Raw genomic sequence first — 24,933 nt, forward strand, 5'->3', positions numbered from 1 at the left:
ACACCCAATACTAATAGAATCCATTGAAAAATCTCTTGTATCAATTATTATGGTTCTTAACCATATACTGGCCCATTTGATATTAGATTCATTGCAAACAGACCACTAGGGGGCGAGCCCGACTTGTTTGCGATGGTTTTTGAAAACCTTATACCCATACCTAACATCATGCCAAAAATCAAAAACTTGTCACCAAGAGTATAATTGTTATGATTTTTTATGTATTAAATCCCAGTTTATAGGCATTTTAAGCTCCTGTCAGCCATCGTGGACGCCATCTTGAAAATGATGCCTTTCCAGAAGTTATTTTTTCCAAATGTTTTAGTATGTTATTTAGCACACCCAATACTAATAGAATCCATTGGAAAATCTCTTTTATCAATTATTTTAATTTTTAGCCATATACTGACCCATTTAATATTAGATTCATTGCAAACAGGCCACTAGGGGGCGCTCCCAACTCGTTTGCGATGGTTTATGAAAACCTTATAACCATACCTACCATCATACCAAAAATCAAAAACTTGTCACCAAGTGCACAATCTTGTTGATTTTGGACGAATTCAGACCCAGCTATGAGAATAAATTAAAATATTAAAACACTAATAACACAAATCTTTTCAGATGGACGTCCGTGGACAATTGCATATTAATCTGGGGTTCTTTAATGACGTGAAAAAATGTGGGAACCACATGGTTTAAAAAACATTAGGAAGCAAGCCCAAATAAGCAACTACACAACTACACATTAGCCCAAAAAAACCACAACCAGCAACTACAATTACAAGCGACTTTACAGAAAAACAAGCTTGCTTATAATAAGCAGATGTGGCCAGTGTCATAGCCAGTGTCATATCCAGTGTCATAGCCAGTGTCATAGCCAGTGTCATATCCAGTGTCATAGCCAGTGTCATAGCCAGTGTCATATCCAGTGTCATATCCAGTGTCATAGCCAGTGTCATAGCCAGTGTCATAGCCAGTGTCATATCCAGTGTCATATCCAGTGTCATAGCCAGTGTCATAGCCAGTGTCATAGCCAGTGTCATAGCCAGTGTCATAGCCAGTGTCATAGCCAGTGTCATATCCAGTGTCATAGCCAGTGTCATAGCCAGTGTCATAGCCAGTGTCATAGCCAGTGTCATATCCAGTGTCATAGCCAGTGTCATAGCCAGTGTCATAGCCAGTGTCACAGTGTCATAGCCAGTGTCATACAGGGCCGGTTCTAGGGGGGGGCAGGGGTGGGCATAGCCCACCCAAACGTGCGTCCTGCCCACCCAATGTGGGTTTGACACCCCACCCACGCCGGCGGAGTCGCCCCCCTTACAATTCTGTCTGCCCACCTGAGTGGGGCTGGCTAAATCCGGCCCTGGTGTCATAGCCAGTGTCATAGCCAGTGTCATAGCCAGTGTCATAGCCAGTGTCACAGTGTCATAGCCAGTGTCATAGCCAGTGTCATAGCCAGTGTCATAGCCAGTGTTGACTGGCTATGACAACTGAATAGGAAGTGTGGAGGAAGTGCAGGAAGTGAAGCACACACACATGGAGCCCCAGTATAGCCGCCGAAACAGGTGAATAAACCACCTACCAACGACACAGACACATCACATACATACCCTCTCCTTCTATGCCATCATCTCTTTCTTCTTTTTTCCCCGGCTCCCCCCCTACCTCAATTCAATTCTCTTTCTCCAGCCTCTCCATCTTCATTTGACCGTTGACCCTTAGCCTAGTTTTTACGGATATTCATAAAATTGGGTCGAGATTGAGTGTCGGCTTCACCCAGCTGACACAGGCTGCTGAGATGCTCATGATGAGCACTCGAGGGTGAGCAGTTAGGGGTTAAGGGTTTTTCTCAGGGACACTTCGACATGTTTTACTGGCTGAACGCGTGACCTTCTCATTACCAGACTGCATCTCTAGCCACTATGCTGTGGCGTGACCCCCTTCTGTTTTGAAGCGACATTCTAAATGAGTCAAAACAAGCAGAGGAGAGACCTCTGTCTGGACCGCAGTTCTTTAATTTACTCACAGTGAAATGGTGCCCGGGTATCTATCTCCCTCCCTCCCTCCATCCCTCCCTCCTTTCTCTCGCTATGTCTCCAAGTCCCTTCTCATTTTCTTTCCATCGATTATATTAACAGGCGTGTATGGGTTATCGATTTTGTAAACAGCATGCCTCTGCATGGTTATAGCTGGGGTCGGGTGACATCCAGTCAGTCTGGTGGGATGCTAGTGCTGTGTTTTAGTATAGGACCTAAATTGAATTAAACTCAACTAAATTAAATAACGTGAATGGGGAAGTCAATAAATTGTCACGAATCGAATTTCAAATAAGATCACATCACAGTGAACTGCACTGTGGATGTGCTATAGCTGTCATCGTTTTTATTGTCAAAGCACACAGATTTCATTTTGATTCATATGCTCCTATCTAACTCAAAATCCCCAGACTTCTTTTATTACAGACTTTTACCTGTCTATAGTCTATAGTCTCTCTCTCTCTCTCTCTCTTTTATTAAAATCTTTTATAATTTTATGGAATTTCTTTGTTTCTTTGTTGAATCTTCATGAACTTTTCTGAAAACAAAAATCATTGAATTTGTTAAATATAGAGGTAAAAACCAAATGTATAGGAAACAAAAATAAATAAAGGGACCCATAAAAATGGGTCCCGACCGTCCCAGTGTTCTGAGATGTGTGAAGGAAGGGGGCGGGGCGGTAATACATATTACACTGTATGTATACCTGACACCTAATCAATGTGTGTATGAGAGGCTGCGTCAGTGACAGACAGCGTGTCATGGGGTCCACCGTCCATTCATGACACATAACCCCTACAGAGAGGCACTAGAGCCTCATGTATTCTTAGCAGCACGCTCTTCCTCTTCCATTGAATATCATTTGTTTTCGCCGTGCACTGTAATCGTGCAAAGAAGCATGAATTAGGCCAGCGATTCTCAACCTGTGGGCCAGGGTCCACTGGTGGGCCGGGAGGATATTGCAAGACTGCAAAATTGAGTCTTCATTGCGATACTGATACATATATGAACTTAAAGTTAGTTCCATTGATCCAAGCCGGAATGCAAATACACATGCTCTGACAATGCTGCCGTCTTAAGTGGTCGGAATCAGATGGGTGGGCCGCGATTCCTGCGAGCACTTTCAAGATGTTCAAGTGGAACCACTGAGTTAGACTTAATGAATTTGTTGCAACCTCCTCTGGTCAAGCTCTGACATAGACAAAAAATATGGACATACATTCAAGCAAAACATGCTCTCACACACACTCACACACGTGCGCACACAGGCATTACGCACAAACGATAACACATTAAGTATGGCTGTGTTTAATGACTTAGACACACGCACACACATATACGTCGCACACAAACAGTACAACACGCACACACAATTAAATGCATACACATACACAGACACTCAATGCACACGTGTTCAGAGGCAGATACGGGAATGCACACACCCTCTGCAAAGAGAGGAGGGGGATTCTTTGTAAAAGAAAATATGTGCCGTTATGCTAATGCTTAGACCATAATGCAGAGAGAGAGAGAGAGAGAGAGAGAGAGAGAGAGAGAGAGAGAGAGAGAGATAGTGAGAAACAGAGAGAGTGAAGTGAGAGAGAGAGAGAGAGAGAGAGAGAGAGAGAGAGAGAGAGAGAATAGAAGGGAGAAAACCAGAGAATTTGATGATTTGTCTGAACACCCCTCTCTCTGTCTGTGCAGATGGAAGCTTCCATGGCCCAGTGTTAGCGCGCTCCCGCGGAGCGATGTGATTGGATGTCAAGGCTGTGTGTGTGTGTGTGTGTGTGTGCGTGCGTGTGCGTGCGTGTGTGCGCGCGTGCATGCGTGCATGCGTGCATGCGTGCGTGCTGCACCTGCAGGGAAATATTTGTACAGTGTTTGACTCCCAACACACACACACACACACACACACACACACACACACACACACACACACACACACATCCTCATCTCTCTTTCTTGTTGGCTAGCAGCATTATCTTTTCACTCTCTTGGTTTCCCTCCATCCATCTGACATTTTGGGTTATGTTTTTCCCTCGCTCTGATTCTCTCGTTGTTGTCCCCCCCTCCCTCTCTCTCTCCCTCCCTCTCTCCCAGCTCCCTCTCCCAGCTCCCTCTCCCTCTCCCTCTCTCTCTCTCTCTCTCTCTCTCTCTCTTGCCGAGCCATGAGGCCCATAGGGCAGGAGCCTATCTCCTGTTTCTGTAGCGTGAGGTAGCTTGATGTACAAGTACACCCCCTGGACATGACGCTAGTATGTCGCAGGGACTTACCCCCAATCCAACCCTTGATGCTGAGTGTCAAGCAGGGAGGCACTGGGTCCCATTGATTAGAGTCTTTGGTATGACCCGGCCAGGGATTGAACCCCGACCTCCCAGTCTCAGGGCGGAAACTCTAACCACAAGGCCACTGAGCTGTACTGTACATATGTACTGTAGTACAAATGACATGAAAACAAGAAAGCTTAGCTAAAATTTGAAGGCGAAGTTAAGACAGCAATGTGCATGATATGACTTGTTTATTGTAGAAACAAATGCTAAGGAAACCAAATGTATAATGTAAGGCAAGACAGAACATGATAAGACAAAATAGGGCAGGACAAGGTTAGGTTGTCACTTGTCAAGTGAGCAGTGGTGGACTTAGAATTTAGACAATGTTAATTATTCTGGATCTTCTGTTATCTGACAAAGCTGTGTCTAAACTCTTCCATACAAATTTAGCTTTGTACGGTAGTATATATTTTAGTTCTTGTCCATTCATGTACAGTAATTATTTACTTAACGATCTAAGTCACTCAGAGTTAGTTTCCTTTGATTGTATTGCGACATGTGTTTTAGCCTGGGATAGGCCCCTGTGTCTGTTGTTTAGTCTGGGTTAGGCCCCTGTGTTTGTGTTGTTTAGCCTGGGATAGGCCCCTGTGTCTGTGTTGTTTAGCCTGGGATAGGCCCCTGTGTCTGTGTTGTTTAGTCTGGGATAGGCCCCTGTGTCTGTGTTGTTTAACCTGGGATAGGCCCCTGTGTCTGTGTTGTTTAACCTGGGATAGGCCCCTGTGTCTGTTGTTTAGTCTGGGTTAGGCCCCTGTGTTTGTGTTGTTTAGTCTGGGATAGGCCCCTGTGTCTGTGTTGTTTAACCTGGGATAGGCCCCTGTGTCTGTTGTTTAGCCTGGGATAGGCCCCTGTGTCTGTGTTGTTTAGTCTGGGATAGGCCCCTGTGTCTGTGTTGTTTAGTCTGGGATAGGCCCCTGTGTCTGTGTTGTTTAGTCTGGGATAGGCCCCTGTGTCTGTGTTGTTTAGCCTGGGATAGGCCCCTGTGTTGTTTAGTCTGGGTTAGGCCCCTGTGTCTGTGTTGTTTAGTCTGGGATAGGCCCCTGTGCCTGTGTTGTTTAGTCTGGGATAGGCCCCTGTGTCTGTGTTGTTTAGTCTGGGATAGGCCCCTGTGTCTGTGTTGTTTAGCCTGGGATAGGCCCCTGTGTCTGTGTTGTTTAGCCTGGGATAGGCCCCTGTGTCTGTGTTGTTTAGTCTGGGATAGGCCCCTGTGTCTGTGTTGTTTAGTCTGGGATAGGCCCCTGTGTCTGTGTTGTTTAGTCTGGGATAGGCCCCTGTGTCTGTGTTGTTTAGTCTGGGTTAGGCCCCTGTGTCTGTTGTTTAGTCTGGGATAGGCCCCTGTGTCTGTGTTGTTTAGTCTGGGATAGGCCCCTGTGTCTGTGTTGTTTAGTCTGGGATAGGCCCCTGTGTCTGTGTTGTTTAGTCTGGGTTAGGCCCCTGTGTCTGTGTTGTTTAGTCTGGGTTAGGCCCCTGTGTCTGTGTTGTTTAGCCTGGGATAGGCCCCTGTGTCTGTTGTTTAGTCTGGGTTAGGCCCCTGTGTCTGTGTTGTTTAGCCTGGGTTAGGCCCCTGTGTCTGTGTTGTTTAGCCTGGGATAGGCCCCTGTGTCTGTGTTGTTTAGTCTGGGATAGGCCCCTGTGTCTGTGTTGTTTAGCCTGGGATATCCTGTGTCTGTGTTGTTTAGCCTGGGATAGGCCCCTGTGTCTGTTGTTTAGTCTGGGATAGGCCCCTGTGTCTGTGTTGTTTAGCCTGGGTTAGGCCCCTGTGTCTGTGTTGTTTAGCCTGGGATATCCTGTGTCTGTGTTGTTTAGCCTGGGATAGGCCCCTGTGTCTGTGTTGTTTAGTCTGGGATAGGCCCCTGTGTTTGTGTTGTTTAGCCTGGGATAGGCCCCTGTGTCTGTGTTGTTTAGCCTGGGATAGGCCCCTGTGTCTGTGTTGTTTAGTCTGGGATAGGCCCCTGTGTCTGTGTTGTTTAGTCTGGGATAGGCCCCTGTGTCTGTGTTGTTTAGTCTGGGTTAGGCCCCTGTGCCTGTGTTGTTTAGTCTGGGATAGGCCCCTGTGTCTGTGTTGTTTAGTCTGGGATAGGCCCCTGTGTCTGTGTTGTTTAGTCTGGGATAGGCCCCTGTGTCTGTGTTGTTTAGTCTGGGATAGGCCCCTGTGTCTGTGTTGTTTAGTCTGGGATAGGCCCCTGTGTCTGTGTTGTTCAGCCTGGGATAGGCCCCTGTGTCTGTGTTGTTTAGTCACACTGAAGTCAGTTTCCTTGTCTTTGTGAGTGTTCACAGTAAACAATTTACAAGGCAAGCATTTAGAAGACGCTCTTAATCCAGAGCGATTTAGTGAGCAGGAACAAAAGACATGGTAATACATCAAATACATAAAAATAGTCATCATGAATCATACGTATGCTAAGAACCTAACAGTGGAATATCTATATAATGAACTATGCATACACTATAATAGTACCTACATGTCTATACATAAAATGCTATCTACAGACGGGAGAAGAGTTTGAGACGTGTGGAGTGTTGTCCCGGTGTTTGTACTGAAGGTACCTGCAGCTTCCCTGCGTTGGCCAATCTGAGCACGCGGGAGGGCTTGTAGGGTCGATCAGTAAAGAGCCAATTTGAACTCTGAGCGTATATGCTACAAATGCACTCATACGATGGGTCCATGGGATTCTATTCAGAGTTACAAATGCATACATGAACATTAAGGATTTCATAATGTTGCCTGAGTCCAGTCAGTGTGTAGAATGTAGATATTACATTACATTACATTACAGTCATTTAGCAGACGCTTTTATCCAAAGCGACTTACAATAAGTGTATTCAACATAGGTAGGGAACAAAAACTACTAATCACCAGAAGTCTTTAGTGCATTTTCTGCAAAAACAAGCAACCAAGAGTATACCTAGCGCTAAGGTAAAAGTGCAATATATCAGCTACCTATTTCCTTAACCGGATGAGACAAAATAGCTGTCTAGCTAGATAGACAGACCTAGAGCTCTTTACTGCTCTGGCACAGCTACTGGCTGTCTGCCAGCGTATTGTTGGACCGCTCTGATCCCTTACATACACATATGGACGCACGCACGCATGCACGCATGCACACACACACACACACACACACACACACACACACACACACACACACACACACACACACACACACACACACACACACACACACACACACACACACACACACATGCGTACACAGCTATACACATAGGCATAAGATACACATAAAAACAGCCCACATGATTCCCCTGGACAAGCTCCAGTGCAGTGTGTGCGTGTGTGTGTGCGTGTGCGTGTGCGTGTGCGTGCGCGTGCGCGTGCGTGTGCGTGCGTGCGTGCGTGTGTGCGTGTCCCAGTGGGACAGTAAGCCTATTAAAGACAGCTCTTATGCCAGTCATGTTGGTCAAACACAAACACAGCGTGCGTTGCTGCTAGTCTGCCTCTGCACAGCATGGACCATGGACTTGGGTGACACCAAGGCATTCAGGGCAGCTGTACTGAAACAGAAAGGTCACAGTTTAATTTTTTTTAACAGACATATTCATGTTGAAGTATTGTCCTTGACCTAGATCTATGAACCTGCCCACTGTGCCCGTGTCACTTTGAATCAGATCGCAGTGCATGTGCCTCGAAGTGTCACTGTGATATGTTAATATAAATGACTCTATAGGGATGGAATCCACACTTGGCTTATGCACAGAACTGCATCCCGCTCATGAGTACAAGTAATAGCTGAACGAGTATACCTGCAGTAATTAGAACCATCAATGAATTGAGTTGTATAGCAGGTTCAATTTACAGTACCCATGTTGTTCTTTCTAAATAGCAAAGATGCCTAATTGTCTAGTATTTTGCCTCATTATGTGGAAATAAGCAAGCAAACAATCCATCATTAACAACTATCCTCTAGAGAAATCTATGGTACCCATTCATGTTAGGGTCATCTAGAATCGTTGTCATATGAAAAATCTACCCATTCTGACAGGTATGTGACTCTGTCTCGTTTATGATATTAAGTTACATTTGATAAAGTCTGTGTTTGGGGACAATTGATTTATTTTCGTACTCTTTGGATATACTTTTTCACCATCAATATTGATGTTTCATATCCATGAGTAAAATCGTATTTTTGGATCACAGTTCTTATATGCCACGATGCTATTGACAACCTATGCTATTTTTACAGCAGCAGTTATTATGTCAGACTTCGGTTTTCTATTATGTGGCAAACATTACCTCAACCACAGCTGCTCGTGTTCTCGGAAGACATTGACAACTGTGCATTTTGTGTGTAGAGTACCAAGGCCTCGAACAAGGAGAATATCATTGAGGACCGGAGCCAAGTTCAGTCCAGAATTGCTTTCTTGATGATGAGTGGCTTAGTAGTCACTTGCATCTGCCAGAGAAGCTTTGTTAGATTTACAGTATGTGCTGAAACACTGGTACAATGCCATACCTGTACCTGTCCAAGTATACTCTACTCTGGGATTCCTGGCCTCAGGGACTTTCCAGAGGGAACTCAGTGACAGCTGGTATCCTATAGCCGTGGTATCCCAGCCGTCTCCCACTTGAACCCCATACGTTGTTGAGCGGAGTCCCTCAGGGCTCTACTAGTAACGCTTTTGTTTTCACTCTACATTAAATATCCAGCTTTCCACTCTTCAACAATTTTGTTTGTTGAAGAGTGCGGTCAAAGCAAAGGAACTGCGGGGGAACAGCCACAGCCAATCATAATTTAAATTCTTATACAGAATTCTGATCAGAATTCTGACTCTGAATCAGAAATCCTTGTTTCTAATTGTTTCACATGTAATATACTGTTAACCTCATGCATGCCGATACTGAAACCAGAGAGATGGACTAATTGAAATCACGATGCAGATTATGTTTGTTGTGTGCCAGGTGAGAAACAGCCATTGTTTTAGCTAGCACTAGAATGTGTCATCATCACCACATCTCACTGTACAGCATATGTTAATGTGGTACGCCTACAGGGAGCTGCTGTATAGGAGAGTGGGCAGGCCAGCTTTGACAAGTGGTTTTTGTCATTGGGGTTTTTGTGGTTAGGTGCAGTGTAGAGAGACAGGAAATATGTGTGGGGGGAGAGAGAGAGAGAGAGAGAGAGAGAGAGAGAGAGAGAGAGAGAGAGAGAGAGAGAGAGAGAGAGAGAGAGAGAGAGAGAGAGAGAGAGAGAGAGAGAGAGAGAGAATGAGGTGACAGCATAACACGCACACTGCCGACACTGACGCACTTTCACTTTTCATGCACACGAGATCTGAATAGCCTGAATATGGGCACACCTTAAAGCATAGTCAAATACATGCACACACTCACGCATGCATACACTAAACACACGCACGCACGCACGCACACACAGACACCCCCACACACCCACGCACGCACACATGCACGCACGCACACACGCAGAGAGCTTATTTTGTTCTGGTAAAAGCAGATTCTTCAAAACACGGCATGTGGAAAATAACCCTGACTTAACCACAGACTCAAATCAATTTGTTAAATTTGTACACTCTGTTACAAATGGATAAATGAACACTGAGGATTGTATACTGTTTAAGAAGAGAGAGAGAGAAGGGGAAGGATGCAAGGGTATAGAAAAGAAAGAAAAGGATGAGGGGATTTAAATGTTCAACCCCATGGTGTCAGGAATGAGTTACGGAGTAGGACCCAAAAGCAGGCAACCAGATGAAGAGTAGATTAACTTCAAAGTGTTTATTTGACTAGAAATCAGGGGTAATCCAAAAGGCAAAACATAGGCAACATCAGACACAAAACTCACTCGACATAGGTCTACGGACCAACAAGGACACACTGCAAACAAAGGGCTTAAATAGACAGGGGTAACAGGACACAGGTGAACTCAAAATACAATCAAACACAGGATAGGCTAACAGGCAAAACAGAACACAGGTGACTAGGAAACAATAATCAGGTAGGTAAGACAGAACAGGAAACACCAACAAGAGGAGGCAGGAAAGCACAGAACAATACTACAAAACAAGACACAACCAAAACAACAACAGAGTAACAGTAAACCAAAACCAAACACCACAAGGCAAAATACAGAACATACAGGATAAGTCCAAAACCTAATTAGGATTTAGGACTGTCCTAAGTGTTCAAAGGCAACACGCATGACAAGCGCTTTCTTTAACATTCAAGGCATTACATTCAAGGCATTACAGAACATGAACTAAACACAAAATGGTCAAGTCATAAATGGTCACGCCATAATAAGAGTTCAGGGTTTGGAGCCATAGTCACGGCTCAAATACAAAAGCAGAGGAGTGGGGTGTGACACACATGGTCATTATGAGAATTTACTTCCAAGTTCAACACGAGTGGAGTTACTGGTGTTAGCATATAGTCTACTGTAGCACTGGTTTCAGTGGACTTATGCTTTGTTACTGGTGTTAGCATATAGTCTACTGTAGCACTGGTTTCAGTGAACATATGCTTTGTTACTGGTGTTAGCATATAGTCTACTGTAGCATAGGGCATTAAGCAACTAGTCGACTAGTTTACTAGTCGACTAGTAAATCCACTAGTCGACCTTGTTGGTACTAGTTGACTAGTTGATAAGAAAAAAAAGGAAATAAAAAGTTTATTTTTTTCTGATTTTGTAGGCCTCAAGATCAGGTAGATTATAGTTATAGTCACCAGTGTACACAGTTTGTACAAATGTACAAATATATATATTTTTTTACATAATAGGTAGTTAAACAACTAGTCGACTAGTCGACTAGTAAACTAGGCAACTAGTCAACTAGTAAAAATGACTAGAAGTGAATGCCCTACTGTAGCACTGGTTTCAGTGAACATATGCTTTTAGCTGTGTCTTACCTGTACAATAGCTACTCCCCATTGCCATTAAAACCTGCTACAGTGTACTACAGCAGTAGAGCCTGTGGTTTTATTGAGCAGCTCCCAGTGCGTGTCCAACAGTAGAGATGGTGATTGATGGTGGTTCCTTTCCTATTATCCTTCCGTTTCCCCCTTCTATATATAGCCCCCTCTTTAAAAGTGTATGTTTTCTTCATTCTTACATATTGTAGCAGCAGCAATACTATTTTCAAAAATATAGTTCTACTTATTTCCTCTGTATTTCTCTGAACTGTACCTCCATCTTTGTCCCTACCTACTACAGTTATGTTGTCAGAATTGCTCCCATATGCCTACTCCCTTCCCCTCCTTCCCCTCCTCTCTTCTCTTTTTTCAATTTCATTCAGCTTCAATCTACAGTATGTCATTCTCTTCACGTTTGTCTTATTCATTTTCGTTCACATTGCATTTCTAACACCTAGTTATTCAACTCCAACTCTCCCGTGCCTCTCTCCTTCCATCACTCCCTGTCTCTTCCTCACCCCCTCCCCCCCACTCTCTCGCTCTCTGTGTGTGTGTGTGTGTGTGTGTGTGTGTGTGTGTGTGTGTGTGTGTGTGTGTGTGTGTGTGTGTGTGTGTGTGTGTGTGTGTGTGTGTGTGTGTGTGTGTGTGTGTGTGTGTGTGTGTGTGTGCGTGGGTGTGCGTGCGTGCGTGCGTGTGCATGCGCGCATGTGTGTGGGGGGGGGGGTGGTGGGGGTGATATTGTATCAGTAACTGTGTGCATGTGAGCGTGTAACGGAATTAGTGCCTTTTTGTCATGAAAATGTCACTTCTCTCCTACAGACAACTCCCTAGGTACTTGTATCACATGCACTAACTGTGTGAAGCGTGCGTGCGTGCGTGCGTGCGTGCGGGCTATAGCATGAACTTATTAACAGGACTTTTGCTTTCATCCCCTAAATGCCACTGTGATTATAATAAAGTCACACACATGCACGCACACAAACACTCTGCAGACTCTGTCTGCCTCATTCAGATTTCTCTCTCTCTCTCTCTCATCCATCCAGCTTATAACTGCTGCTGTCAGCGTAATACACAAGACGGGCAGCTCAGAGAAAGAGGGAGGAGGTACAGAGACATAGCAAAATCCAAGTGAATGCTTGAGTTTCATGTGAAAAACGTGACACAGTCCATCACGTTTTCACTTAGCTGAAACTCAGGAATTGTAAAGACAAGGCTGAGATGCACAGAGAGAGAGAGAGAGAGAGAGAGAGAGAGAGAGAGAGAGAGAGAGCTTGGACTGAGGTGGGGATTCAGTTGAGGAGACAGGAAAAGAGAATGTAAGACAAAAAAATAACCAGTAGCAAACTAGCAAACAATACTTACATAAAGTAGCAGCTTCCAGTTCGCATGGTCATTTTGGTTTGCCGACACACCATGAGTCAGACACCCTCCCCAAACCCTAACCTAACATTAACCTCACAGAAGCCATGGGTGATTTTTAACCCGCAGCACGGGTTTGTCTGACTAATGACTGTAGGACTGTTGTGTGCGTGTGTGTGCGTGCGTAGGGTCCATAGGGTCTAATATCTCCTCTGGTCCATAGGGTCTAATATCTCCTCTGGTCCATAGGGTCTATTATCTCCTCTGGTCCATAGGGTCTAATATCTCCTCTGGTCCATAGGGTCTAATATCTCCTCATGGTCCATAGGGTCTATTATCTCCTCTGGTCCATAGGGTCTAATATCTCCTCTGGTCCATAGGGTCTAATATCTCCTCTGGTCCATAGGGTCTAATATCTCCTCATGGTCCATAGGGTCTAATATCTCCTCTGGTCCATAGGGTCTAATATCTCCTCTGGTCCATGGGGTCTAATATCTCCTCTGGTCCATGGGGTCTAATATCTCCTCTGGTCCATAGGGTCTAATATCTCCTCTGGTCCATAGGGTCTAATATCTCCTCTGGTCCATAGGGTCTAATATCTCCTCATGGTCCATAGGGTCTAATATCTCCTCTGGTCCATAGGGTCTATTATCTCCTCTGGTCCATAGGGTCTAATATCTCCTCTGGTCCATAGGGTCTAATATCTCCTCTGGTCCATAGGGTCTATTTATCTAATATCTCCTCTGGTCCATAGGGTCTATTATCTCCTCTGGTCCATAGGGTCTAATATCTCCTCTGGTCCATAGGGTCTAATATCTCCTCTGGTGCATAGGGTCTAATATCTCCTCTGGTGCATAGGGTCTATTATCTCCTCTGGTCCATAGGGTCTAATATCTCCTCTGGTCCATAGGGTCTAATATCTCCTCTGGTCCATAGGGTCTAATATCTCCTCTGGTCCATAGGGTCTAATATCTCCTCTGGTCCATAGGGTCTATTATCTCCTCTGGTCCATAGGGTCTATTATCTCCTCTGGTCCATAGGGTCTATTATCTCCTCTGGTCCATAGGGTCTATTATCTCCTCTGGTCCATAGGGTCTAATATCTCCTCATGGTCCATAGGGTCTATTATCTCCTCTGGTCCATAGGGTCTATTATCTCCTCTGGTCCATAGGGTCTATTATCTCCTCTGGTCCATAGGGTCTATTATCTCCTCTGGTCCATAGGGAATAGGGATATCCCTTTGGTTTCACACGGGAGACCAGAGTTCCAATCCCGGGTGTTACATATATAGTGTACCTTTCAGCCATTTGAAAATAACTACTTACTGTAGCTATTTTCAAAAGATTTTTTATACATTTGAAAACTTGAAACAAGTAAAAGTAAAAAAAAATTGTACTTTTTCCGCCACTACACTGAACACTGAACATGTGATAAACACAGAACTACACTACTCTGAACAAAACTACACTACCCTGAACAAAACTACACTACTCTGAACAAAACTACACTACCCTGAACAAAACTACACTACTCTGAACAAAACTACACTACCCTGAACAAAACTACACTACTCTGAACAAAACTACACTACTCTGAACAAAACTACACTACCCTGAACAAAACTACACTACTCTGAACAAAACTACACTACCCTGAACAAAACTACACTACCCTGAACAAAACTACACTACTCTGAACAAAACTACACTACTCTGAACAAAACTACACTACTCTGAACAAAACTACACTACTCTGAACAAAACTACACTACCCTGAACAAAACTAAACTACTCTGAACAAAACTACACTACCCTGAACAAAACGTACACTGATTGGACATACACATGTGGAGTCATTTGGGCCTCATGCGCCAACCGTTCTTAAGAAGTTCTTAAGAGGAAATTTGTTCTTAGACCCACTTAGGAAGTTTTTAAGAAGGTTTTGGGATCCCTCAATCTTTTCTTAGCTGTGATTTGTTCGTAGGTAAGAACAGAATCTACGCACACTGTGGAGCACTCTTAGGGTGCCCTTTTCGTTCTTAAGTGCAATCTGAAAACATAAAGGAAAAACAGCGCCATCTGCATGATGCTCAAAGTTTGGTCTGAGGACCTCAAGGGGTCCTTGAGGGAGTTCCAGGCAGTCCACAGCAAAATATGGAACATTTTACCACTTTAATCCCATTTTATACTTTGAAAATAGCCAATCTACAAGCTCACAAACGCGTCCCATTACTGCCCATTTTTAGCTTGTAGATCGGCTATTTTCGAAACATTTTGATAAATGTTCAAAACATTTCCCTAGCAGAAGATATTTTCATATGGGGGTCTGCAGAATGCATGTCAATTTGGGGGTCCTTGACATGAAAATGTTTGAGAACCACTGGTTTAGAGTTCACAACCCAACCCAAACAAACGCACCATACCCACCACATAACCCCCCCCCAATCACCCCCCCCCCCACCCCCCAAGTTGACTATTGTGAGATAAATAATAAAATACATTCATGAATATTGAAAATATTGAAAATATGAAAATTTCTGTACACTTCAGTACCTCCACAGTATTATTGATTTTTAATGTTTGGAGTCTGGTGTTCCACCATATTTAGACTTTAGTTTAGGTATTCTTGACTTCACTCAACTATTTCTATGTGTGAGGTCCTGTGATTTCTGTGTGCTGCAATCACACACAGGTGTGACTGCAGGCAAGGCCATGGAGTCATGCAAAACCACACCCACCTGGGTGAACACAGGTAGGAAAGTGAATTCCCAATGCCTTATATGGGATTGGTGGGGCGGTTCCCTATGGTAATTAGGATGCTAATTAGGATATATGGGGCGTCTACCTATGATAATTTGAATGAACTGGCACACCCCTTCAAGTTACGAGGATTTGGATTCATCATCATAAGAACATGCTTACGAACAATTCTGCCTACTTAAGAACGTTTCATGAATCTGACTGGACTTCTCTTAGGAATTCACTTAGGAAGAAATGTAAGAGGAAAAGTTAGGAACTTATTGGCGCATGAGGCCCATTCATTGTACTGCATGTCTCTTTCTTGTCTTAGCCAGTGGGATATCCTTTCTTCTCTCCTCTGTTTTCTTACTGGTTAGACAGGGTTCCGCCATTTTACGGTGTGTGTGTGTGTGTGTGCGAGAGAGAGAGAGAGAGAGAGAGAGAGAGAGAGAGAGAGAGAGAGAGAGAGAGAGAATGCTGCCTAAAGCTGCAGCCAGTGCTGAGGAAGTGTGCACTGAAGTGGAACAATGACATTCTGGGTAAAAATAGCCTTTACTGTCAGAGAGAGAGAGAGAGAGAGGGGGGGGGGGGGGGGGGGGGGTGTAGAGGAAGAGACATATAGGGAGTGATGGAAGGAGAGAGTCAGGGGAGAGTTGGAGTTGAATAACTGGGTGTATAGAAATGTAATGTGAGCTAAAATGAATAAGACAAAATGTGAAGAGAATGACATACCGTAGATTGGAGCTGAATGAAATGGAAGAAATCAGACCTGTCTGAAGTGAGTGGTGCAACAGCGCCCCCTGTTGGTACCCTAAACATACATAGGGACACCAAGACACGTGGACGGACAAGGCTGGGCATTGGAGTGGCTGCACCCTATGGTTGCAACACTCAAAACGAGGAGAAGAGAGGAGGGGAAGGACGTGAACGGAGTAGGCATATATGGGAGCAATTCTGATCAGTAATTCTGCTACCAGAGAAATATCTTGTTTTTGTGAGAAAAAGCTCAGCGGAATGTGTTTTATTACATCTATATAATGCCTGGGGCGGCGGTGGCTCAGGGGTAGAGTGCCTGGATGGGAACCGCAAGGTTGCCAGTTCGAACCCGGGCTCCCCCAGAGTTACTGTCGAAGTGTCCTTGAGCAAGACACTGAACCCCTAATTGCTCCCGATGTGCTAGTTGGTACCTTGCATGGTTTCCGCTGCCATCGGTGTATGAATGTGTGTGTGAATGGGTGAATGTAATGCACAATCTATGTAAAGCGCCTTGGATAAAGGCGCTATATAAATGCACCATTTACCATTTACCTGGGTTCGATTTGTATTTCAAATCCACCATGTCTCTGCTTTTGACATCCCCCACATGCAGTGGGCTTGTGTTTTATATACCTGCCTCTGGTCTCACTACATTTTACAGTGTGCAGTACATTTGGGCCCCAAAGATTAAAAAAATAAAAAATAAAAGAAGTTCCATTTGTAAACTCCCAGAGATACAGACGCGTTATAGGGTTGGACCCCATGGTGCATGGGTCCCGGACATTCGGACAAGATGTTGAAACAGTGGCTTGCATTTCTGTCTAATTATAAGTTAAGTGTGTAAAGCCTGTGACACATGAAGATATCACTGATGTCATAATGTTCAGGTCAAGTCAAGTCAAGTCAATTTTATTTATAAAGCGCAGGATTTTTAAAAGAACAAGTTGCAAATCCAGGCACTTAGGCCTACTCCATGGAGGCAGTGGGGCATTAGTTTGTTTTAAAGGCCAGTGAGAACATATGTGTTTTTAATCTGGATTTAAAAATCGCAAAAGAGATGAAGAGTTCAAGAGTTGAATTAAAGCTACAGTCTGGGACTTCATATAATTAATAATGATTTATTTTAACCAACCTACTGTATATATAGTGTTAATACAACATACTGTAAGTAGCACATCTGCAGTGGTGAGCTGGTCTCTCTATTCTTCCATTGAGAAAATTCTACCCTGCCTGGTGTCATGTGGGGTAACCTCCTGTTTGACAATATTAATGTGCCACCATCTGTATTATCTCTGCCAGGCGGGGACGAAGATATTGCAATCTGTGTGTGTGTGTGTGTGTGTGTGTGTGTGTGTGTGTGTGTGTGTGTGTGTGTGTGTGTGTGTGTGTGTGTGTGTGTGTGTGTGTGTGTGTGTGTGTGTGCGTGTGCGTGCGTGCACTGTAATAATGCTGTGTGAACGTGCGTTCACAGGGAAATGTTATTACCCACATAATTGCATGGCCACTGCAGCACTGACCCCCTGCACTCCTTAGCACTGACTGCTCGTACTATTGATGATGTCAGAAATGAGGTTCACACATTTGAGGTTTGTGAGTCACACGAGATGAGAGAGTATGGACGACAAGGTTCAAAAAACACGAGGGAAAAAGAGACAGAGAGAGAGACAAAGACAGTTAGACAGCATCTAATAATAGATGTAAGAGGAGATTAGAAGAGAGGAAGGGCAAAAAAGATAGGGAGACATAGAGTGTCCATGATCTACTGAGATTATTATTATGATTATGATTATTATTTTGGAATATTTTTTTCATCACTGAGAGAGAGGGGGGTGTGGGGGCGTGTGGGTGATGACTAATGGAGGGTTTTTAAGTCGGAACACCAATTCATCATTAAAGGAGAAACATACAAATATAATAGACTGAAATGGCAGATGAAAAATGAACTGGAGAAAGAGAGAGCCTGAATGCCTGCTAGTGCTAATCAACATAAAACAGATTTAAACAGGGCAGAGAGAGAAAGACAGCTCCTAGGGAGTGGGTGAATGCACAGCGCACATTACGAGGACAGACAGACCACTTCAAAGAGGAGGAGGAGGAGGAGGAGGAAGAAAGAGGACTGGTGCATCATGGGACAAGTGGAGAGCTCTTGTATGGATTCCATTAATGCTGCTGGCTGGGTTAAGTGGCAGAGATAGGGAAGCTGTATCGGGTCATAACTTACATAAACCCACACACTATGCATACGACATGCGTGCATAACACACACGCATGCACGCACGTACACACGCACGCACGCACACACGCACAAGACTCCATTTGATTGTTTGGGGCCAATCACATGGTTACCGTATATTGTAGGCTACTGTAGCTTGCATGCTGGTTCAGGTTAGCCACGGTCAAGTTTAATCTCTGATTTGGGGAGGTTTCATTGAATTGTAGTTAATTAATGTTAGTTAAGGTTAGGTAGCCTACTATTAGTATAGCCTAATTTTAAAGGGGATGTAAGTGATATTTTGTTTAAATAAGTGTTAAAAAGCTCTATATTCTACCATTTTCATGTGACACATTTGGCATTTCAGAACGCATGTGATTGATGTGAAATGGATCTTGCATGGCTAGAAGAGTCTGTGGTTGTGTTATTGCGTGGGGTATGTTTCAGCCATGGGTTTGGTTTGGAGAGGTTAAACTTAGTGGGGTAAAGATCTGGGGAGGGCGTTCAGAGTGTCCACACGCTTATTAGGGTTTCCTTTAGATCTGGGGAGGGCGTTCAGAGTGTCCACACGCTTATTAGGGTTTCCTTTAGATCTGGGGAGGGTGTTCAGAGTGTCCACACGCTTATTAGGGTTTCCTTTAGATCTGGGGAGAGCGTTCAGAGTGTCCACACGCTTATTAGGGTTTCCTTTAGATCTGGGGAGGGCGTTCAGAGTGTCCACACGCTTATTAGGGTTTCCTTTAGATCTGGGGAGGGCGTTCAGAGTGTCCACACGCTTATTAGGGTTTCCTTTAGATCTGGGGAGGGCGTTCAGAGTGTCCACACGCTTATTAGGGTTTCCTTTAGATCTGGGGAGGGCATTCAGAGTGTCCAAGCGCTTATTAGGGTTTCCTTTAGATCTGGGGAGGGCGTTCAGAGTGTCCACACGCTTATTAGGGTTTCCTTTAGATCTGGGGAGGGCATTCAGAGTGTCCACACGCTTATTAGGGGTTCCTTTAGATCTGGGGAGGGCATTCAGTGTCCAAGCGCTTATTAGGGTTTCCTTTAGATCTGGGGAGGGCGTTCAGAGTGTCCAAGCACTTATTAGGGTTTCCTTTAGATCTGGGGAGGGCGTTCAGAGTGTCCACACGCTTATTAGGGTTTCCTTTAGATCTGGGGAGGGCGTTCAGAGTGTCCAAGCGCTTATTAGGGTTTCCTTTAGATCTGGGGAGGGCGTTCAGAGTGTCCACACGCTTATTAGGGTTTCCTTTAGATCTGGGGAGGGCGTTCAGAGTGTCCACGCGCTTATTAGGGTTTCCTTTAGATCTGGGGAGGGCGTTCAGAGTGTCCACACACGTATTAGGGTTTCCTTTACCAATGGTGTCTGGCAGCAAGCAGCTCATTAATCCACCGCCTCATACATTTTTATACACAACCACTGGAACCTTTTCAATGAACACATTTCACCTGCAGGGAGATGTGGTGTTTGTCGTGAGAGAGACGGCAACGGAAGAAAATGAACAACATCAACAACTTAGAGCTGAAGTGAATCATTAAACTTGCTGGCAGCTCCTGACTGGAAGCTTTTAGCTTTCTGTCAATAACTCATTTGATCACAGTAATAATAATAATTGAAAAAGCCGCTCTGTTATGTTGATGTATATGAGCCGACAGTTGATTTGCACTGGCTTTCTTTCCATCACTACCTCTCTGCATCCCTCTTGGCTCTCTCTCTCTCACCTGTAGTTTCATCACAACTCTTTTTAGATTTGCCTATTATATTTTAAATCCCACGCCTGCCTCCCCATTTGCTCTCTCTCTCTCTCTCTCTCTCTCTCTCTCTCTCTCTCTCTCTCTCTCTCTCTCTCTCTCTCTCTCTCTCCCTCCTTCCTACTTCATTACTTCCCCAACGCAGGCTATGAGTCTCACCCTATCTAATCTCTCAAGAACAGATTCTGAGCTACGCTACGGAATCTGTCAGCAGGGCCATTCAGAACGTGTATACATTGTTGATAGATGGGAATGAAAACACAGGCGCACCACAGGAAGTGGAGGGCTGAGGGCGGGCCAACATCCTGTTATACACATTCTATCGAGGCCTGCCCCCAGAGGCAAATTCAAAGGAAACAAACAGCAGAGGGCGCTGTTTTTCCTTTTTGCCGATGGGTTCCCAGATTGCACCCTATCTATCTATCTGTCTTCATAAATAAAAGGACAGTAAATCTACAGTGAGTAAAATGTGGAATATTCAATCTATCGACAGTGAAAAGCATTTATGTACATTTATGTACTTCAGTTTGCGTCAGCAAAACAACTATACTAACTAAATACGGCTCATGTTAGGCCTCATGTGAATGTGATACAGACAAGCATAACATATACTGTATTTGACAGGTATATTTATTTCTATCTGCATGTGCCCCCACCAATTATTCAGTGTTCTGCTGATTTGCACGACACCACTCCTACGGTTCCACTCCTCCCACATCAGTGCACAGCAAGTCCCCAAAATAACAAACACACAGGCAAGAACAAACTCACCACTGTGCCTCGAGAAATTGTTAGTTCACCTGTCCACAGTGCATGTCACGCCAGTTCACCGGGCCAAAATAGGGCTCCAATTGTTTGTCTGGGTGAGTGAGTTTGCATTAGTGTGTAAGGCAGAGAAATTGTGTGTGTGTGTGTGTGTGTGTGTGTGTGTGTGTGTGTGTGTGTGTGTGTGTGTGTGTGTGTGTGTGTGTGTGTGTGTGTGTGTGTGTGTGTGCGTGTGTGCGTGTGTGCGTGCGTGCGTGCGTGCGTGCGTGCGTGCGTGCGTGCGTGCGTGGGTGCGTGCGTGCGTGCAGCTGGAGCATTACGACCAATCGTATAATGCTAGGTGTGCAGACACCCTTTACAGAGCAGCAGATATAAGAGAAGCTAACGTCTAACGTCTGCAAGATACAGACATTAACAGAGATACATCAAGAAGACTCCAATCCAAGCTCCACTGACAGAGAGACAACCTGAGACATGTTCCTGATTCCTCATCTCCTATATGCTTGCTGGGCCTGCTAACATTAGACACTGTGCACACCAGTCCCTTGACTGAGATGAACCTACAGCATGAAACCCTAGCTGGCACTAGATCAGGGCTTCTCAAAGTGGGTGTCCTGTACCCCAGGGTGCCTTGACGCAAGTCCAGGGGTGCCTCAGAATACTTTGATAATATTTGGAATTTAGAATTTAGACCCTCTATACTTAGTGAAACGAACTTGAGTTAAACTGTATTTGGTGTGTTCTTTTTCACACCAAGTCTCTTCACTAAAAATAACAGATCTACAAGCTCACAATGTGCCACAAAGCTTGTAGATCTATAATATATACAGTATATATATACACACACGCACGCACATGCACATGTACACACACACGTGCACGTGACTTCTCGCTGACTGGTAATGACACATCCTTGATCATTGTCTCTTGTCTTATTTGTCTGTTTCAGAAGAAAGAATGGCTCTGTCTGAACTGTCAGACACAGAGGCTGATGTCTGGAGGCCTGGCTGACGACCCTGCACTTCCTGTCCCTCACCCTTCCCCCAAGCACCAGCCAATGGGCTCGCTCCGTCACCAGGCACTGGCCAATCAGCAGAGCACTCTCCCCAAAGCCTCTACCCAGCAGGCACCTCAGACCAAACTCCAGACAGGACCAACACCTCCAACCACAACGGCAGCCAAACAACCGACGGACACCAAGACCACATCGGTGCCGACCTCCTCCGCCCCTGCAGAGACAGAGAAACCCTCCAAGACCAACGAGGACAAACCCAGAGCTGAACCTGCACCTGCCAAAGAATCCAAACTGTTCCAGAAGACAGGGGAACAGATAACCCCCATCAAAGAGATTAAGAAGTCCAGAAATTATGACGTGAGTTGTTTTTCTCTGTAATGACGCTTTGCAAAGGCCTTTTTTACAGAGTATTAGCCTGCTTCCCCATAGCCTACTATCCCGCGGAATTGACCATAATGCACACTGCAGCCATTTTGCTCCTACTTCATATTCGAGGATGGGAAGTTGCCTAACCTATACTGTTAAGTACAGTCCTGTACTATAAGAATCTTTATGATAAATAATAGGTGTACACAACATGTACAAACATTCCAATGTTTGTGTAAGCTGCCATTAAATTCTAATACTATACATACTTTTTACTTAGTTCAATTTGATGTCTAGTTTGTATTTAGTGTTGCTGTGCATTTTACAAGATGCTTATATATGCAGGCTAATGCACTAGAATAAAGCTTGATTAGTGTGCATGTTGCGTTTTGCATGTCCATCTTTGCTCAGCTTTGCAGTTATGCAGTCACACAACCAGGCCTGGGGGTTACCAGCACAGAAAACCTAAATGAGGGAATCATTCTTTCTCAAGATTATTTATTTGAGGTTCATCATCAGTCACTAGAGTGAAGAGAGTGAAGCGAGACAGTAAAGGGAGTTGATTGAAATTAGATATGGGTCTTGAGTCAATTTCAAACCCATGGCTTAGCAGTTCAACCACCAGAAATGCTTTTGTGTTCCTGCAAAATATCATCTCATCACATTGCGTTTTTATCTTTGAAAGACATTGAAAAAGAGTGTCTTCACTTATATAGCCAAAAGGTTGTAACTAAAATACAACATTTTGGTCACACTGACTTTCATCAGGTATCCAGATATTCAGATACCTGATGAAGGTTTCCATTAAACACCATTTTTGGTACATTTTAATTAAGACAGGATTTATTTTTTTCTGTCTCATGCGTTAACTTCTACTACGCACCTGTCCGTAAAGTAGTAAAGTAAACTAAAGACCTTGTTAAATACCTTTATCAGAATAAAAGTAGTTTTGTTGAATATGCATGTCAAAAAATGGTAGCCTAGCAATAATGCAGTGTGTTAGAATAATGTCTCTAGATATGAGTCTTAAAGGGCCACTTCACCCCTTTTGCAACCATATCTGATTTTAATCATGTTTAGGACACAAGAAACACTTTTCTGGGGTTTTTATGTGTGCAATATGTGTTTTTAGATATTTTAGTCATGACGCCATGTTCAGGACCAAGATTTGTCATGAAAGTGTGGTCTCACTTCCTTCCTGGACTACAAGTAATACCTCCACGCAGCCTCCCCCCCTCTCCACAAGGAGGGGAAGTGCACCAAAGCATTATGGTCATTGTATGAATTCAGCAATCCAGTCAAACCCTAGTCAAAGAATTGAAAAATTCTGGCCATAGGGTGCAAATTTCAAATTGTGCTACTGTTATGTACTACAAATACTATTAACATTGAGTGACTGCAGTTTCTTCCAGCAGATGTCCCTTTAACCCATTGAGACCTGGAACGCATCCATGTCACGTTAGCGTTTAACCACATTAACCATTAACCCATTTTGGGGCGGGAACCCGTTTTGGTGTTTTAAACATTGTTATAATTTAGCTATTGAAAAATAGCAGATCTACAAGCTCATAGCGCGCCACCGAGTGGCGCGCTATGAACTTGTAGGTCTGCTATTTTTGAAAAATCGTTAAAATGTGCCTCAAATCTTTCCGAAAATTGTCATGATTTAGAAAACTTTTTTTTTTAAATTTCGACGTCAGGCCTGAATGGGTTAAACAATATATACCTAGTATACAGTATATCCCACCCAAACCTTCTCCCCTGTGCGTCACCTGTGCTGTGTCTCTCATTATCTTCTTCTCTGTGAAGAAGAGAAATGTGAATAGCAGTGGACTACCTTCACCCCTGCAACAAAAAACAAAAGACATGACAAGTCACAGAAAGATTTCTTTTGACTCCACTTCAAATACTCACAGGAACCCGGAGGGGATATTTATAGGAGCAAGTTGAACCAATGATTCTCCTTTCGTGTGACGTCCATTCCTCTTTGGAAATCGTGTCATTGATTCTGTCTTTGCAGAGTGCTGAGACTGCAGGTGGCAGCTTGACAGTGCACAGTACACACTGTACATTAACATGGGAATAGAAGGAGAGGAGTGGAAGCATGCGTGCGAGATGGGGGGGGCGATACAAATAAAAAGCAAGAGAGAGATAATTAATATGACCTTTTCTTACTCTGTGATAGATGGTTTCTTGAAACATGAATGGGGGTTGGTGCACGTTATGAATAGGCTACACCTCCAAGTACTGCTGACTGAGAGCTAGTGAAATGCTACACATGTAGCAGAGCTCTGTGCTCAGTTAAAGCCATATAGAAATGGTAAATGGTGCATTTATATAGCGCCTTTATCCAAGGCGCTTTACATAGATTGTGCATTACATTCACCCATTCACACACACATACATACACCGATTGCGGCGGAAGCCATGCAAGGTACCAACCAGCACATCGGGAGCAATTTTGGGGTTCAGTGTCTTGCCCAAGGACACTTCGACATGTAGACAGGAGGAGCCGGGATTCGAACCGCCGACCCATGGATCATTGGACGACCTGCTCTACCTCTTGAGCCACAGTCGCCCCTGGGAGCACTGCTTCCCGTCTGGGGACCTTGGGGGGGTTTCAAGAGAACTAGTGGCATATAGATAGCTCTGCATGGTCTTGAGATTCTTGCTTCAACTTTCTATTCCTTTAGACTCTATAGCTTTGTAGCAAAGTAGCTTTGTTG

At 44.2% G+C, this 24,933-nt stretch overlaps 1 protein-coding gene across 1 annotated transcript in view; it reads left to right on the forward strand.

The window, feature by feature from the left end:
- Positions 1 to 24,933, forward strand: part of bsna (bassoon presynaptic cytomatrix protein a) — a gene marked incomplete at its 3' end in the record, with an annotated part of 90,381 nt that overhangs the window by 29,805 nt on the left and 35,643 nt on the right. Inside the window, exon 2 of the mRNA XM_079520893.1 lies at positions 21,776 to 22,198. Within this exon, the coding sequence (XP_079377019.1) occupies positions 21,776 to 22,198 (423 nt within the window). The remainder of the gene's footprint in view (positions 1 to 21,775; positions 22,199 to 24,933) is intronic.

The sequence above is a fragment of the Electrona antarctica genome, assembly GCF_951216825.1.
Source record: "Electrona antarctica genome assembly, chromosome: 2".
Lineage (NCBI taxonomy): Eukaryota > Metazoa > Chordata > Actinopteri > Myctophiformes > Myctophidae > Electrona > Electrona antarctica.